Source organism: Artemia sp. Qi Xiang Cuo, chromosome 9 (genome assembly GCF_049724085.1).
Source record: "Artemia sp. Qi Xiang Cuo chromosome 9, ASM4972408v1, whole genome shotgun sequence".
Taxonomy (NCBI): domain Eukaryota; kingdom Metazoa; phylum Arthropoda; class Branchiopoda; order Anostraca; family Artemiidae; genus Artemia; species Artemia sp. Qi Xiang Cuo.
In genome coordinates, this window is record NC_142802.1 from 70501467 (window position 1) to 70516026 (window position 14560).

At 36.9% G+C, this 14560-nt stretch overlaps 1 protein-coding gene across 1 annotated transcript in view; it reads right to left on the reverse strand.

Annotated features, from left to right (window-relative positions):
* LOC148948988 (protein TANC2-like) overlaps positions 1–14560 on the reverse strand; it is a 205007-nt gene that overhangs the window by 95174 nt on the left and 95273 nt on the right. The window contains exon 8 of the mRNA XM_089095078.1: positions 4998–5108. Coding sequence (XP_088951204.1) covers positions 4998–5108 — 111 coding nt within the window. The remainder of the gene's footprint in view (positions 1–4997; positions 5109–14560) is intronic.

Sequence of the window (14560 nt, forward strand, 5' to 3'; positions counted from 1 at the left end):
GGCGCTAAATTTGAAAAAAATAAACGTGGGTGAGAAAGCAGGAAAAATAAGCCAGAAACATGAGGGTACATGAAGGTACATTTGTCTTATAAAATTCAACAGATTGACAATATTGAAATTTCTACGGACGAGAAGCGCTGTCAAACTTAACTAATTAATTTCACCTATTTAATTTCACAATTCAACGTGGCAACACTGCCTAATATGTGATACAAGCCCTAATAACTTCCTAATTTTGAAAACAATAAAAGGATTTTTTTTTTAAATCATGGTGTTCAGACATGAATAACCATAATATGGGTCAACTCAGGGCAGTATCCAGGACTTTTGTTCAGGGGGGGGGGGTCACAAAAAAAAACTTTAAAAATACATCAAAAATTTATTTATATGCATTGTTGTTACATTTTTGCGAGTCAGACAGACATGTTTACTTTTTTGGGGGGAGAGGGTCATACCCCACTCCCTGAATACGGCCTTGGGTCCAGAGGTCAAACAGTTTCATTTTGATGTCTTTGGTGGTTAAGGGCGAGATACATCCTATCTACGATTGTTGTCTTAAGTTAGTAATTTTGTATCCTTTTTAGCTTATGTTAGGCATTTATGATGTTCCAGCCCACCTCCAAGTATGAGAGTAGAAAATCCAACAATAAAAACAAGAAATCTAATTCTGCGTATTCATTTCAAGACTGTTTTCTTAATTAAAATTGATTCTTGAATTTCAAATATAAATAGAACATTGATTCAGTTAGTAGATGAAGCACTTGGCAATCCAAAATTCGAACTCAGCTGTGGCAACATATTAGTTCAGTGGTACTGAAAGGAAATTTGGGGCTTTTCACTTTAAGGAGTGTTAGATTGGTTAGAATGGTAAAATTCTAGAGAAGATAATTAGGCTACCTAGAGTTCGGCTTCTCAAGTCAGCTTATTTAGAGAGGTTGAAGGACGGTAGACGTGATTCATGGCCAAATTAGGTCAAGAAAATACTGGACCTTTGTGACCTTTCGGAGATGTGGAATGAAGGAAAAGGCCCTATGGGTGAAACCGTGCCAGTATGGAAGGAAGTCCAGCGAATCTTAAATGACCAAGAAATCCAAGAGTGGTAAGCTCATAAGGACCAATCAGAGTCTTTGAGGTTTTACTCCCAAGCCAAAGAATGTTAGGGGGATGAGGTTTATTTTAAATTTGGGCTGAATAAAGAGGATTTGAAGAATTTTTGTTGGTAAGAGGGGATGGTTTGGATGTAGGTGAGAGAAGGAAATTTTTGGAAAAGTTTAGGCTGGCGGCTGGCCCTTATTTTTGCCCAATATGTGGATGCGTGAATGAGAACTTTCTTCATTTTTGTGCGAAGAGCTGTCTGGGTTGCGGAACGAATGTTTTGGACGAGTGTTTGGGAGTGAAAGCTGTTTAATTGGGCGGATGGCTGAGAGGAACGCATGTGCTATTAAACAGATGTGTAAGTTTCTTCATTTAGGTATTAAACATAGAGAATCATGTTTGAGGGGATAGCTTGTTACGGTTTTTTAGAAGTTGAATTTTATTATGATTAGTTTTTGTTGGTTAAAATGCTGAACCTTGGTGTGTTTCTATTTTTGTCGTTTTGTTGTTCTTTTTTTCTTTTTTGATTTTTATTATCTAAATTTGTATTTTGTTTCTGAACTTTGTTTGTAGACTGTATTATGTGTTGCTATGGCCCACATGCTTTTTGCAATAAATCTTATCCTACTGCAAGGCTCGGAATTTGACTCAGGTGATGAGATTATGCGAAAGCGCCTCCATATTAATCCAAAGAAGAAGAAGAGGAGATAGAGTAGTTGGCAAGCTGTGTCAATGACATATGACACAATAAGCAGTGCACAAAAGACCAGCTTTTCGACGTAAAAACCTAGTACCTCAACAATTATCTTCAAATACACTTAAGAGTTTTCGTTGAAGTAAAAATGCAAATTGTCTAACACCCATAATTTACATACAGTTTTTACAAGCATTTGAAAATCCTTAAAAGGTAGCCTAAGGATAAGCGCTAATATGAGGAAATGACCAAGGGGATAAAAAAGTGTCTTTTCTAGTGTTATTTATAGCTTTACTGTGGTGACACATCGCAGTACGTTGCATTAGCAGTATATAGAGAGAAATAAAACTAATTTCAAACGACTACAATTAGTCATAAAATGTATTGTTTCTGAAATTAGCACTTCTGTGCTTCAAAAGGACCTATGACAAAAAACGAAAAATAATAATTAAGGAAAAGACAAAACCAGAATGGCTTTGAGCCAGTGAATAAAAAGAAAAGAGAAAGCAGAAAAGAGAAGGCAAAGACCCTAACCCGCCCGTCTGCAGTGCAAAAAAAGGTACCTGGGCATTATATGGGCCTTTCTAAAAATCAAGTTTGGTTAATGCTAATGAAATAAAATAAAATAGAATGAATATATAATAGTTTATAAACAAATCTGGGCTATATATTTGCACATTAGGGCGAGTGGGGGGTAAAGCACAGCATATATTAAATACGTAACCAAACCTAACCTAGGTACCTTTCATCCCCCCCCAAAAAAAAATAACAGTTTAAATATCGTATACGCAATAAAAACCCGCTATGGATTGCATTACTCTATAGCCGTCTCTTGAATTAACCCGTCAAAGACGGGTTTTTCGTGACTGGTTTCCTTGCAGAGGCCCATATAGTGCCCAAGTACCTGAAAAAAAAAACTAACCTTTTGAAGCGAACCGTACCGAAGGAAAACGATGAATGAAGAAAATGAACCCCATATGAACGACCATTCAAAAATTGAACGAATTCTTTCCGTGGCGATTAATGCAACCTGTTTACTGAATTGATTTGCATTAAGATGACTAATCGATTTGCTTTTTAAAGGGGTGGGGTGACATAAATGGCCAAAATAGAAACTGGATAATTGTTAACTAAATTTCATAAATTCATAAAGATAAAAAAGTAATTATAAAGTAATAATAAAGTAATCCGGATTTGGCGTTAAAGTATAATTCTTACAAAATTACCTTGCTTCGATCACCTGAAATTTGAAGAAAACACTAGTTCCAACTTCGAAAACATACTAATTATTGAACCTCTTTTTTTGTAAAAAAAAAAAGTAAACAATATATGTAAAATTTCCTGTGTTTAAAGTGCGTGTTAATGTATATTCTTTTTTCTTTTTTTTTAAGTTTAGAGGAAAATCTGCCTGAATTCTTTTCTTACAAATTAACATTGGCGAGATAGGGTCATCCGACTCCCCTTAAGAGAAGGAATGTGAGTTGAATCTCTTTTTATTAAATTTTCAGAAATAGGGTTTGAAAAATATCCCCAATATCTCTGTCTAAAGCGAGGTCTATATGTATTTTTATTGCAATTACTTCGCAAAAACATTGTGGTAAACTCCTTACTGTCGAAACTAAGTACGCCATATAGGCTACTCATTTATAGCCATTGTGGTTTCAAAATGTATCATCGTGGCTTTATTTTTCAAATGAAAGAATGCTAAGGAGAATTTTTCAGGCTGAATCGTCCGCAAGCAATTTTACAGGGAGGAGGGATTCTCACAGAGGATTGAACTTTCTGGAGGGAATTTCACGGGGAGGGGGCACACTTTACGTTGGGTAAAATTTCCACGGAGGAGTTCTCCGTGAGCTGGAGGGGTATATTCCATAGAAGGTTAGCCACATTTACCGTCATTATTTGAAAAACGAACAGAAATTATTCCATATATGAATAATTAATACCTTACTCTTACCTCAATACCTCAATACCTTACCTTACCTCAATACCTTACTCTTACCTCAATACCTCAATACCTTACTCTTACCTCAATACCTTACTCTTTATTCTAAAATTTGACTGTTTACTAAAACTGAAACAAGGGGGCCATTTAATTAGAACAGGAAGCTTTTTTAAAAGTGCTAACAGCTTTAGCGAGAAGAGTAAGGTATTGAGGAGGGGACAACCCTTTATATACGGAATAAATCTACCAAAATTAATATACAATTATTTTTTAATTTTTCATGTACGGTGAGTCAAATTCGAACCTCCATTAGTTGAAAAATGTTCAGAAATTAAATAAAAAAGCAAGAAATTGAAAGTAAGGAGCAACATTAAAACTTAAAACGAACAGAAATTATTTCATATATGAAAGGAGATGTTCCCTCCTCAACGCCTCGCTCTTTACGCTAAAGATTTCATTGTTTTAAAAAGTAGAGTTGTGACACAGTCAAACTTTAGCGTAAAGAGCGAGGCGTTGAAGAGGGGAAAGCCCCTTCCATATACGGAATAATTTCTGTTCGTTTTAAGTTTTAATGTCGCTCCTTAATTGTTTTTTTTATTTAATTACTCATAAGTCCTCAAGGCAGATCATGAAAACAATGGAAAGAGAACCCCACCAACGTTCAAGTAGCAAAGGTAACTTACGCTGCATGATACAAACCGTCATGACGAGTAAATATAGCCTGCATGAACTGGTAGAAGCAGAGGCCCCAAAACATCTCTTAAAGATGGCCGGAACCTAAGTAATTAAGCATTTAAAACTGATGCATTCCCCCTTAATGATCACCTCCACCTAAGGAGAGAGGAGTCAAACCTTTTTCAATTGGTTTATTTCATTTTAATTTTCAGTTTTCTTCTTGTTTCTCATCTTTTGCTTCTTTAATTCTGAGTAGGCCTACAACAATGTCAACGCTGTTAGATAACTTAATAAAACTTTAAGAAAAAATAAAGAAGGAGAAAGAGGGAGGAAAGGCATAGAGACAGAAAGAGAGAGGGGGAAACGCAACAAAGAGAAAGAGAGAGAGGGAGAGGACAGTAGGAGACAGAAGATCATCGGTTACTTAACTATCATCCAAAACAAAAACAACCGATGATCGTATTTCGGGGAGAGAGGGAATAATTTTGTCAAAATAGAAAACAGGAGAAATATACAAATTTTACAAAAATGCCTGACTTGTATTAGTCTTGAAAATTGAATCTTTACTTTCTTGTTCTGGTATCTCACCTTTTGCGTCTTCAGTTTTGAGAACAACTCTACCAACACGGGCAGACCGTCGAGCACAAATATTTCGTTTGTTAAAGATGTCCAGCTCTTCAATTTGCCCAGGTTGAGAAGCTGAAATAAATGGAGGGTGAGCGAAATAAATCTATATCAAAGAGGCAAAATGTCCAGCTCTTCAATTTGCACAGGTTGAGAAGCTGAAATAAATAGGAGTATGAGTGAAATAAATCTATATCAAAGAGGCAAAATTCCATTACTTTCAGTAACCAAGTTTGGACATTGCACAGAAACTGAAATACCATTTTCTAGGGTGTAAACAATCAAGCTGATACCAGCAAGTCCTCGAGAGGGGGAGGAGGTGCAAATAAAATTCTCACAGTTCCCATATGTAAACACATAAAGCAATATCCATGCCACACTTTTCACAGCATCAACAAAGATTAGTTTTCTCATGATTTACAAAAATAGTCTAATCTCTCTGCATCAGTATGAAAGTTCTTTCATGGAAGTAGTCGAAGGGACACGAAATATAAACCAATCCGAAGCTAACAAATCGTTAAATGGTTTTCGAAAATGGAATGATTTTTTTTTTATATGGTTTTCTCTTATATCATATGCTCTGCTTGCGACGGGGAGACTTGAACCGGAGAACCCTTGAGCTAAACACAAGGTTCAATCCACTAAGCTCCCCTGTAGACTAGGTTGGGTAGATAAAGGTTGCTGTTCTGCCCCTAGAGAGGGTTGTGGGTCTCTGGGGTGCACCACAGGCACCTTCTCCGTCCCTAGCTCTTCAGGGAGAAATCCAGCTGCGTGGCCTCACCGTGGCAGAAGGGTGGCAACAGCCCTGCCAACCTAATCTTGGCGGACGCCGGCTAACAGGCAGAAGGGGTGCCGTCGGATTGGGGACCCGTCGGTCAAATATATTCGTACGAAACGATGAAAATGGCAGAGTCAAATCAGACCTCGAGCCAATTTGCAGTTTCCGGAGACATGGTCACGGATGGGACCCTTCATGGCTTGAAATTATCGCCCCATTAACCCAAGACCATAACCTTTGGAATTCAACAGTCTGCCAGATCCTGTCGCCAGGGAGAGCTACATAGCTTGTGTCCTGATCCAAGTACAAGTAAGTAAGTACAATCCACCGCACCATCACAATCCTTTTATCCTACTCGTCCCTTTCAATGGGATATGGGCTAGTGCGCTTCATATAAGCTATGATCATTTCAATCATAAATTACTAGCAAGTTGAAACTGATTATTTATGTCAATATATTTTGCAAACTAATTATTAAGAAGAACCGACACTAGAGATTGTTAATTCATAGTCTACTGACATTATTACCCACTTTCGTGAGAATATACGATTAATATGAATCTAAAATTGATCTTCAGTAAAAAAAAAAAATGACAATTTTTATTTCCAAAATAGTATTCCCACGCTGAATTCATTCGATAACTGGTAATCAATAAAGTCGCGTGTTTGAAAGTTTGAAAATATTGCAGGGTATATAAAACAAGTTCTGAAAATTTATGCAAATAAATATTAAATAAAATGTATATTTTACTTTATTTAATAAAATCTTTTCATTTTGGACAAAAGCAGCGTCCAAATTAAACTGTCTGTTTTTGCATCTTGTAGTATTTTTCTTGTATTAATGTAGGACTTGTATAAAGACATTTTTTTTGTTCGAGTGCTTACAGTTCGTTACCATGAGTACGGCGACAGGCTTGGTATGTGTCCTCGCAAAAACAGACCTAGCCATTGAAACGTGAATTCGACACTCTATACGCCAGCAATGGGCCTGGCGGATCTTTATAATCTTTGTCGTACAAATAGTCTTAGTCTGCTCGAATGAAAGAGTTCTCAAATGTGAAATTCTCAGTGGTATCCCTGTTCAAAAATTATGTAAAGTTTTCAGTGGTAGCCCTGTTCAAAATCAGTGGTAGCCCTGTTCAAAATCAGCGGTAGCCCTGTTCAAAAATTATGTGAAATTCAGTCGTAGCCCTGTTCAAAATCCGTGGTAGCCCTGTTCAAGAATTATGTGAAATTCTCAGTGACAGTCCTGTTCAAAAATTATGTGAAATTCTGTCTCAGCCCTGTTCAAAATCCGAGGTAGCCCTGTTCCAAAATTATGTGAAATTCTCAGTGACAGCCCTGTTCAAAAATTATGTGAAATTCTCAGTGGTAGCCCTGTTCAAAAATTATGGGCAACTTGTAAGAGTAGAAAGTGGCGGTAGTCTCTTAAAAAAGAGACCACCAATGCCATCTGACATTTGATATTTTTGACATTTTTTCAAGCTTGGTAATGGTGTCTATTTCCGGAAACTGAGATCAGACACTTACTACCTATTACCCCACAAATTTTGCCAGTTACATTAATTTTGCCTTTTATCACACTGAAAAAAATTCAATAAACGCCAAACGCAAGACAACGTTGGTGGTTTTTTTGTCGAAACTGGCCAGTTTCCACTTTTGTAATTTACGCTTTGGCACTGTTTCAGATCAGTAATGAAACGAATCATATTAGCTTTGGGGCAGTTTACCACACAGAAAGCCACACCCCATGAAAGCCACACCAAAGAAACCCTCTGTAAAAACAGAAAGCCACACCCCACCTCGGATATCGAAAGTATATAAGAGTTTCTATTTTAGTCCTAGCAAGAGCTGATATCTCGAATTATTTTCCGAAGCTTGGTCTGTTTAAACATTCAATTCCTTAAATGAGAACCATATAACACAATTTCACTTACAACATAAAGGTGTCAATAATATTTATGCATAATAAAAGTTGGCAAATTTGGTGTTATTAAAAAAAATATTCCATTAACAGCAATCTAATAAGCCATACATGGATAAGTCAATTTTTTTCTAGTTGATTTGAGAGGTTCAAAGCTATCAAACAAATCAAAATTACCCGCATTAAAAGTTCTATCAAGAATGCGTGTGGTTGCATAGGTCAAAGACTATTAGATATTGAAAAGATTCGGATATCTGTAGCTATACGTAGCTCAATGAACCGCCCACTTTCCGCAAGCTGGTTCCATCTCAGAGTGCCATGTGTGCTGCATAGTTCCGCCACTCTTGGTACAGTCCCCAAAAAGCATGACACAGTTCCGCCACGCTTGGTACGTTGTCTCTATACGTAGCTCAAAGAACCGCCCACTTTCCGCTAGCTGGTTCCATTTCAGAACGTCATGTGTGCCGCATAGTTCCACCACGCTGGATACAGTCTCCAAAAAGCATGACACAGTTCCGCCACGCTTGGTACGTTGTCGCTATACGTAGCTCAAAGAACCACCCACTTTCCGCTAGCTGGTTCCATCTCAGAGCACCATGTGTGCCGCAAAGTTCCGCCACGCTGGGTACAGTCCCCAAAAAGCATGACACAGTTCCGCCACGCTTGGTACGTTTTCACTTGACACGCGCCACATGGTGTAAGTGAACTCTGAAAGTCGGCACCTCCTCAACATATCTTTGATCCAAATATACACAGCAAGCACTAGGGCTGTGAATGGCGATAGCGAGCTGAATTAGAACAAAATTAGAAACCATAAAGAACGGAAACGTATAAGGGCCGGGGACGAGGAGTTCAAACTCAACAGCAGCAACACACTGCATGGCTGAGAATTTAAGTCCAGTGATGAGATTATGCGACAGCATCTCCTCATTAACCCCAGCAACAAGAAGAAAAGAAAGATCCTTGGAGGTTTAACATGCGAAGCAAGAACTACTATCATCACTTACAGTGTGACAACAAGCTTGCTAAAAAAGTAGTAAATTTTGAAGAAAGTTTGATTATTAATATAATTAATCTGCAATTTAATAGGATCAGTCAGGATTATTCATAAGTTAAAATCCGGTTTGTGTAAAGTGGGCCTAGGTTAGCTTGGGAAGATCATGGCAGATTAAGTAGGCTAGTCGACTTTAAGCCGTTTTGCCTACTGGATACAGAATTAAACTTTCTTTATCATCCCCTGAATTTTAAGGTACCTGTAAGGACAAGTATAAATCAGTTTGAATCAAGCAATGTCACCAAAAACTAGATGGAATTGCTCATTTTCAATTTCGACGCTAGCGCCAATTTTTACCAGTTGCATCAATCCAGGAAAATTTATGGGACGCGAGGGAGGATAAATATGTTTTTTAAAATCTAGGGTGGGGGCAAATTTTTGTTTTCAGTTTCTTCAACAGGGCATTTTGTAATGAAAATACCCCCCCCCCCAAAAAAAAAAGTTATTTTCAAAGCCTAGTAGGAGGAAATCTAGGAGGTACAGACCCCTTTGCCCTCCCCCACCCCCAATCGACGCCACTGGTGTCCACTCATAAAATTTTCCTTGCTCTTTTTTCCTAACCAGTTAATGAAAATGTATTAAAGCTTCAAATTTGCTTTTTTCCGAAAAAGGAATTTGCTTCAGGAAAAAAAAAATTACTAGTTAATTAGAACCCGTAATAATATACATTATTAAACTACATTGACCAATAAAGTACATTTTTGTTCGTGTAAGAATTTGCTGTTGGTGAATAGATAGCGACTGCCAAATAAAAAATAAAATTGCCCCAGTAGGCGTCTCAAACCAATGCTGAATTATGCGCGATAAAAATATTTTCCATAAGTAATATCATTCCAGAGGCTAATTAGTGATATTCAAAATTAGTCCAAAGAGTGCAATTTGACATGAGAAGACAGGGAAAAAAAGAGCAGCACCAGTTTTATTGCAGCATCGGTGGGCTTCATTATAGAAGCAGACAACTTCAAAGAGAATTAGATATTCAGATTACTTATTTGTATTTTGTAGGATTAATTAACGCCCAGGGTGTTTTTTCACAGTTGAAAAACTTTTGGAAGAATAGGAAGATAAGTCAGCGAGCCGCGATTCGAATATTGGAACCTAAAATTTTTGACAGTTGTTAAATACGCTTTTGAAGCGCATATGGCCGCTTCGAAAAACGGAAGAGGGTTTGCTAGAATTTTCCAATTTGTGTTGCCTAAGGGTTGTTTTGGGTACCCGACTGACTGACTGACCGAATCTCAAACAGTAAGCTGCACAAAAAATGAAGTTCAATCCCGCCTTCTAGGGCTATAATGAGAGAAAGGTTGAGATGGCTAGGGCACGTTGTACGGATGAAGGACGATAGATTGTCCTTGTCCGCCAACCATCTAGGGCCAAACAAAAGCCTTTCGTCCTTGAAAGGGGTGAGGGGATGTTGTAAAGAAAGATTTAAGGGAAATAGGAACTTCCTGGGAGGGTGTAAAGAGGTAGGTTTTGAAAAAATTGGGATAGAGGAGGAGCGTGCGTAGCTGTGTCTGCCTCGGGTGGCCTTGTGCTGCTATGAGTTGCTAGTAGTAGTAATAGAAGTAGGTTTGCTTAGGAAATCTTGGTAGCTAGGAAGGTTAGCTGAATTTAGGCTCGTACATGTGATAGACAGACCCAAGTCTGCTTCAGTTTAGTACAAATAACTTTTCAAAACATGGGCGCCCATAAGGGGGGGCAGGGGGGATATGGGAGGATCTTTCCATGGAGGAAGTTTTCATGGGGGAAGGGACATTGCTATGAAGGGGACGCCGGATTTCCCAGCATTACTTAAAAAAAGATCAGAAATTAAATTTTAAAAAAACTACTTTTTCAACTGAAAGTAAGGAGCAACATCAAAACTTAAAACGAACAGAATATATTATTATTCACCCCCCCCTCCCTGGATGAATGATGCTGCCTTATTTTTATATTTTTGTTCTGAGATTTCTATTACACAGCATTAAAAGTGCCAATTAGACGAGGTTGGCCCCCCCTGGAATTCAGCTTATGGGCGCCCATAGTTCAAAACACATGTTTAAATTTGTTTAAAACAGCTATTAAAAGCTGTTTAAAATATATCTTGAAACTTTGACTTGGGATATACTTCATACGCATTTCTCGGTCAAATTATAGGTCAGGGGAAAAAGAGGAGATCAGGGACTTTTTACAATTTTAGAATATTTTAGACAATTTTACAATTTTAAGAAATAAAAATTTCAGGAACGCATCTATAAACGAAATTCTGCTGTGTAGGCTATAGGCTATGTATTCAATTAACGATGCTTCTTAACCACTAAGTTCTCAATCCCGTAGTGTGTCGCTACAGCTGAGTTCGAACTATGGGCCTGGTATTACCAAGCTGAGGTCAGACCCAGAGCCATGGTTGCCAACCACAGTGGCAGATCCAGAGGGGGGCACGAGGGGGCGCGCGCGCCCCGATCGTAGTCTAAAGTAGTGTAATTTACTTAATTAATTTAAGTTTGCGTTAATTAAACTTGCTCCAAACGCAAGTTTATCGGATCAACCTATTTTGCGCCCCCCCTTAAAAAAATCCAGGATCCTTTCTGGCCAACCATTGACATCCAAAAAGAGTGCTAATCAACGTAAAAAAAAAAAAAAAAAGATTGATTTTTGCTCAAAAAGAGTGCAAGTCAAAAAATTTGCACAGGCAGGGCTGCCAATGCTTTTGCATCACCTCTGAGGTATAAAAGAGTGCATTTCAAATGAAAAATGTCTAAGTTAGTTACCCTGTTCCTTGGGTTAATTACACTTCTGACGAAGTTACCAACTACTGACGTATAAAGTGATTGAAAATTAACACCCAAAAAAAGTGATTTTTACTGTTCTGCTTTCCCTATTTGGTAAAAAAGAGTGCATTTCACACGAAAATGTGCAAGTTGGCAGCCCTGCCCAGAGCACTACTACAGAAAACAAGGTAATTCTGCTACGGTTTGACGTTTTCGAGCTCAAAAGAATTACAATGTTTGTAGTGTAAGCCAAGTTTTAGATGGCGTTGATGTTCTTTCCGCCAGTTTCCATTCTTACTGCTTTCTGATCCTTTTTGAAAACTTTTTGATCCTTTTCTTACTGCTTTTTTGGTCTTAGTGTCCCCCTGGCGTTGCAGGGCTAAATTATTTTTCGCCAAAAAACTTTCAATTCTTTACAATTAATGTTTGACAGTCAATTTTGAAAACGCCTATTAGGTTTCAAATTCAGTTTCGGTGCTGACTTTGAACTGTTTCAAAGCTGTTTTAACATATTTGAAATTCTTACAATTAAATGGAAGCAATTTCATTTTGCGGTAGTTTTTTGACGACAAGGATGCACCTGAACCGATTGAAGTAAATTACTTCACATCTCTTGATTTTTCTTTCCACGCAACTTATTTCATCGGCATGAAATCATTTGATTTGTAACGCTAAGACTAGATAGCCTAATGTTTACATTTTGGCAATACCAACTGATAAGATAGGCTAGATAGTACCAATGTTTTTTTTTAGAAATGTAATTTACTTTTTGGTTTTATTTATTTTCCAATAGGCTGTGTTAATGAAATTCGTTTGCAGCATTATCCTAAAACTCCCGGAATCCTAGGAACTTAAGTAATTTTCAGAAAAAAAGTCAAAATATTGCTTTCATATCCTTCAAATGTTAGACGCTTTCATATATTAAATGCTTTTCATAGCCAGAAAAGTGTTTTAAAAAAGGGAACATTACTTAAAAGTTCGATAGTTGAAACAAGCGTAGAATAAAAGTTAGAAAGTGTTCGACTGTTGATTCCCACTAAACCAGATGCGTAGTTTTTTGGGGAGGGAGGCAAAATCCCCTCGGAGGAATTTTTGAAGACAGTCTCCCTAAGAAACTTAGGATACTTAGTTTTACTAATTAACTTTCACAGTCGATTTTGGCAACACTGACGAAAACTTCATAATATTGAAAAACCAAAAGAGCAATCGGTACTTGCGTATTATCCCGACCACACTTTGTTCTTGATGTGTTGTAAACCCGTTTCTCTGTGTGCACTCAGAGATACTCAGCTTAGCATGAGTGAGATAAACTACTATGCAGGTATACTTTAATTAAATATTTAATATATAGAGTTGGTTAGGTTAGGTATTTAATATAATGAGTTCTAGGTCATAATCCTCTGTTGTAGTTTCCATAATTTTGTAACAAAAGAATCATTCTTTTGTTATATTTGGGTATATTTCATTATGATTAACTTAAATTCACTTCTTGAGTGTGGTCAGGATAATAAGTAAGTACCGAGAAATCTTAACAATCACAATATAAGGTATGAGTTAAACCGAGATGGTCCAGAGGCAGGGGCAAAAATTTTTTTGTTGTGATCTCCTTGGTAATTTATGATAAAAAAAAACCGGCCCGGTAAATCAAAATTACTAACAAAAAAAAAGACAATATCAACAAATTCCATTTTACCTAAAGGGCTCGGCACACGTAGCTGATTTCGGGAACCGATTTCAGCATCAGTGGACAAACGATAGCAGTAAGGAAAAATTGTTGAAATAAAAATTAATTGCGCAAGATTTTCAAAACAAAAAATCATGGACACAAATAGTCAACTGGAGTTTATTAATAGTTGCATAATTGATCTCAGCTTAATTCTCAGTTTAGTTTCCAGCTCGGTAACGGGGTCTTTACCCAAAGACATCTCTGGCTGATTATTTATGTGACTCCTATTTTTTGGGACGATCATGATGGAAAATCAGGGCTGATTTTGCACATCGGTGCCGAAAACTAGAAAACTTCTCAAGCTAAAATTGAAGTCAATTTCTATTAAAACCAGTGCTGATTTTGAAATCAGTTCCCAAAATCAGCTATCCAAAATGTGCCCAGAGGTGTTAATTCGAGAATGGGAAAGCAAGCTGCTTCGACCGAACGAGCTGCTTCAAAGACATGAAAAAAATACCATCAATTGGATCTCTATGAATTGGCAACAGGAGATAATGTCTAACTGCATGAACATTGGTAATAAAGAAAATCGAGAATATAAGTTGTAATAACATAGATAGTAACCTTAGAACCCTAAGATTGACAACCTTAAAGGCCAAACACAAAAGCTGTCATGAATGATCGTTCATTATAACTGTGATCCAATAAATCTAAACCCCGCCTATAGAGACGTGCCATTTCACTACTTCAATAATAAGGAAGCAAGTGTGAAATTCACAGCAGGCTTGTCTACCAAGTTTTCATACCATATCTGGCTTATTACCATATTTTCCCCATATATTCTAGAAAGAAACCCTTGTTTCTTTCTAGAACAAAAATGTTATAGGGCGTAAATTCCGAGGTATCTTAACGACTTGGAACAACCAAAAAATAAATTAACAATTTAATTAAAAATAAATAAACAATAAATAAAAATAAAAAATAAAATAAATAAATAAAATAAAATAATAAACAATAATAATAAACAATAAAAAATAAATAAACAATTAAAAATTGTTTTTTGAATTACTCCTTTCTTCTTTAAAGTGGAGTTGTTAGGTTATTTTATTACTATAAAATATTACTATTATTACTATCTATATTATATATTACTATATTATATATTACTATTATATTACTATTATTATAATTTTATTACTATCTGGATGGGACAGGTGTAAAACAGAATCGAACAGGTTAAAAAGGGATACCCAATCAAAGCTCCTTTGATCTGACCCTCCCCCCTAAAAAAATTAGATTCCCTGGAAAGACCGTATCTAGTATTTTTGCAGGGGGATGGGGGTTACGAAACAATT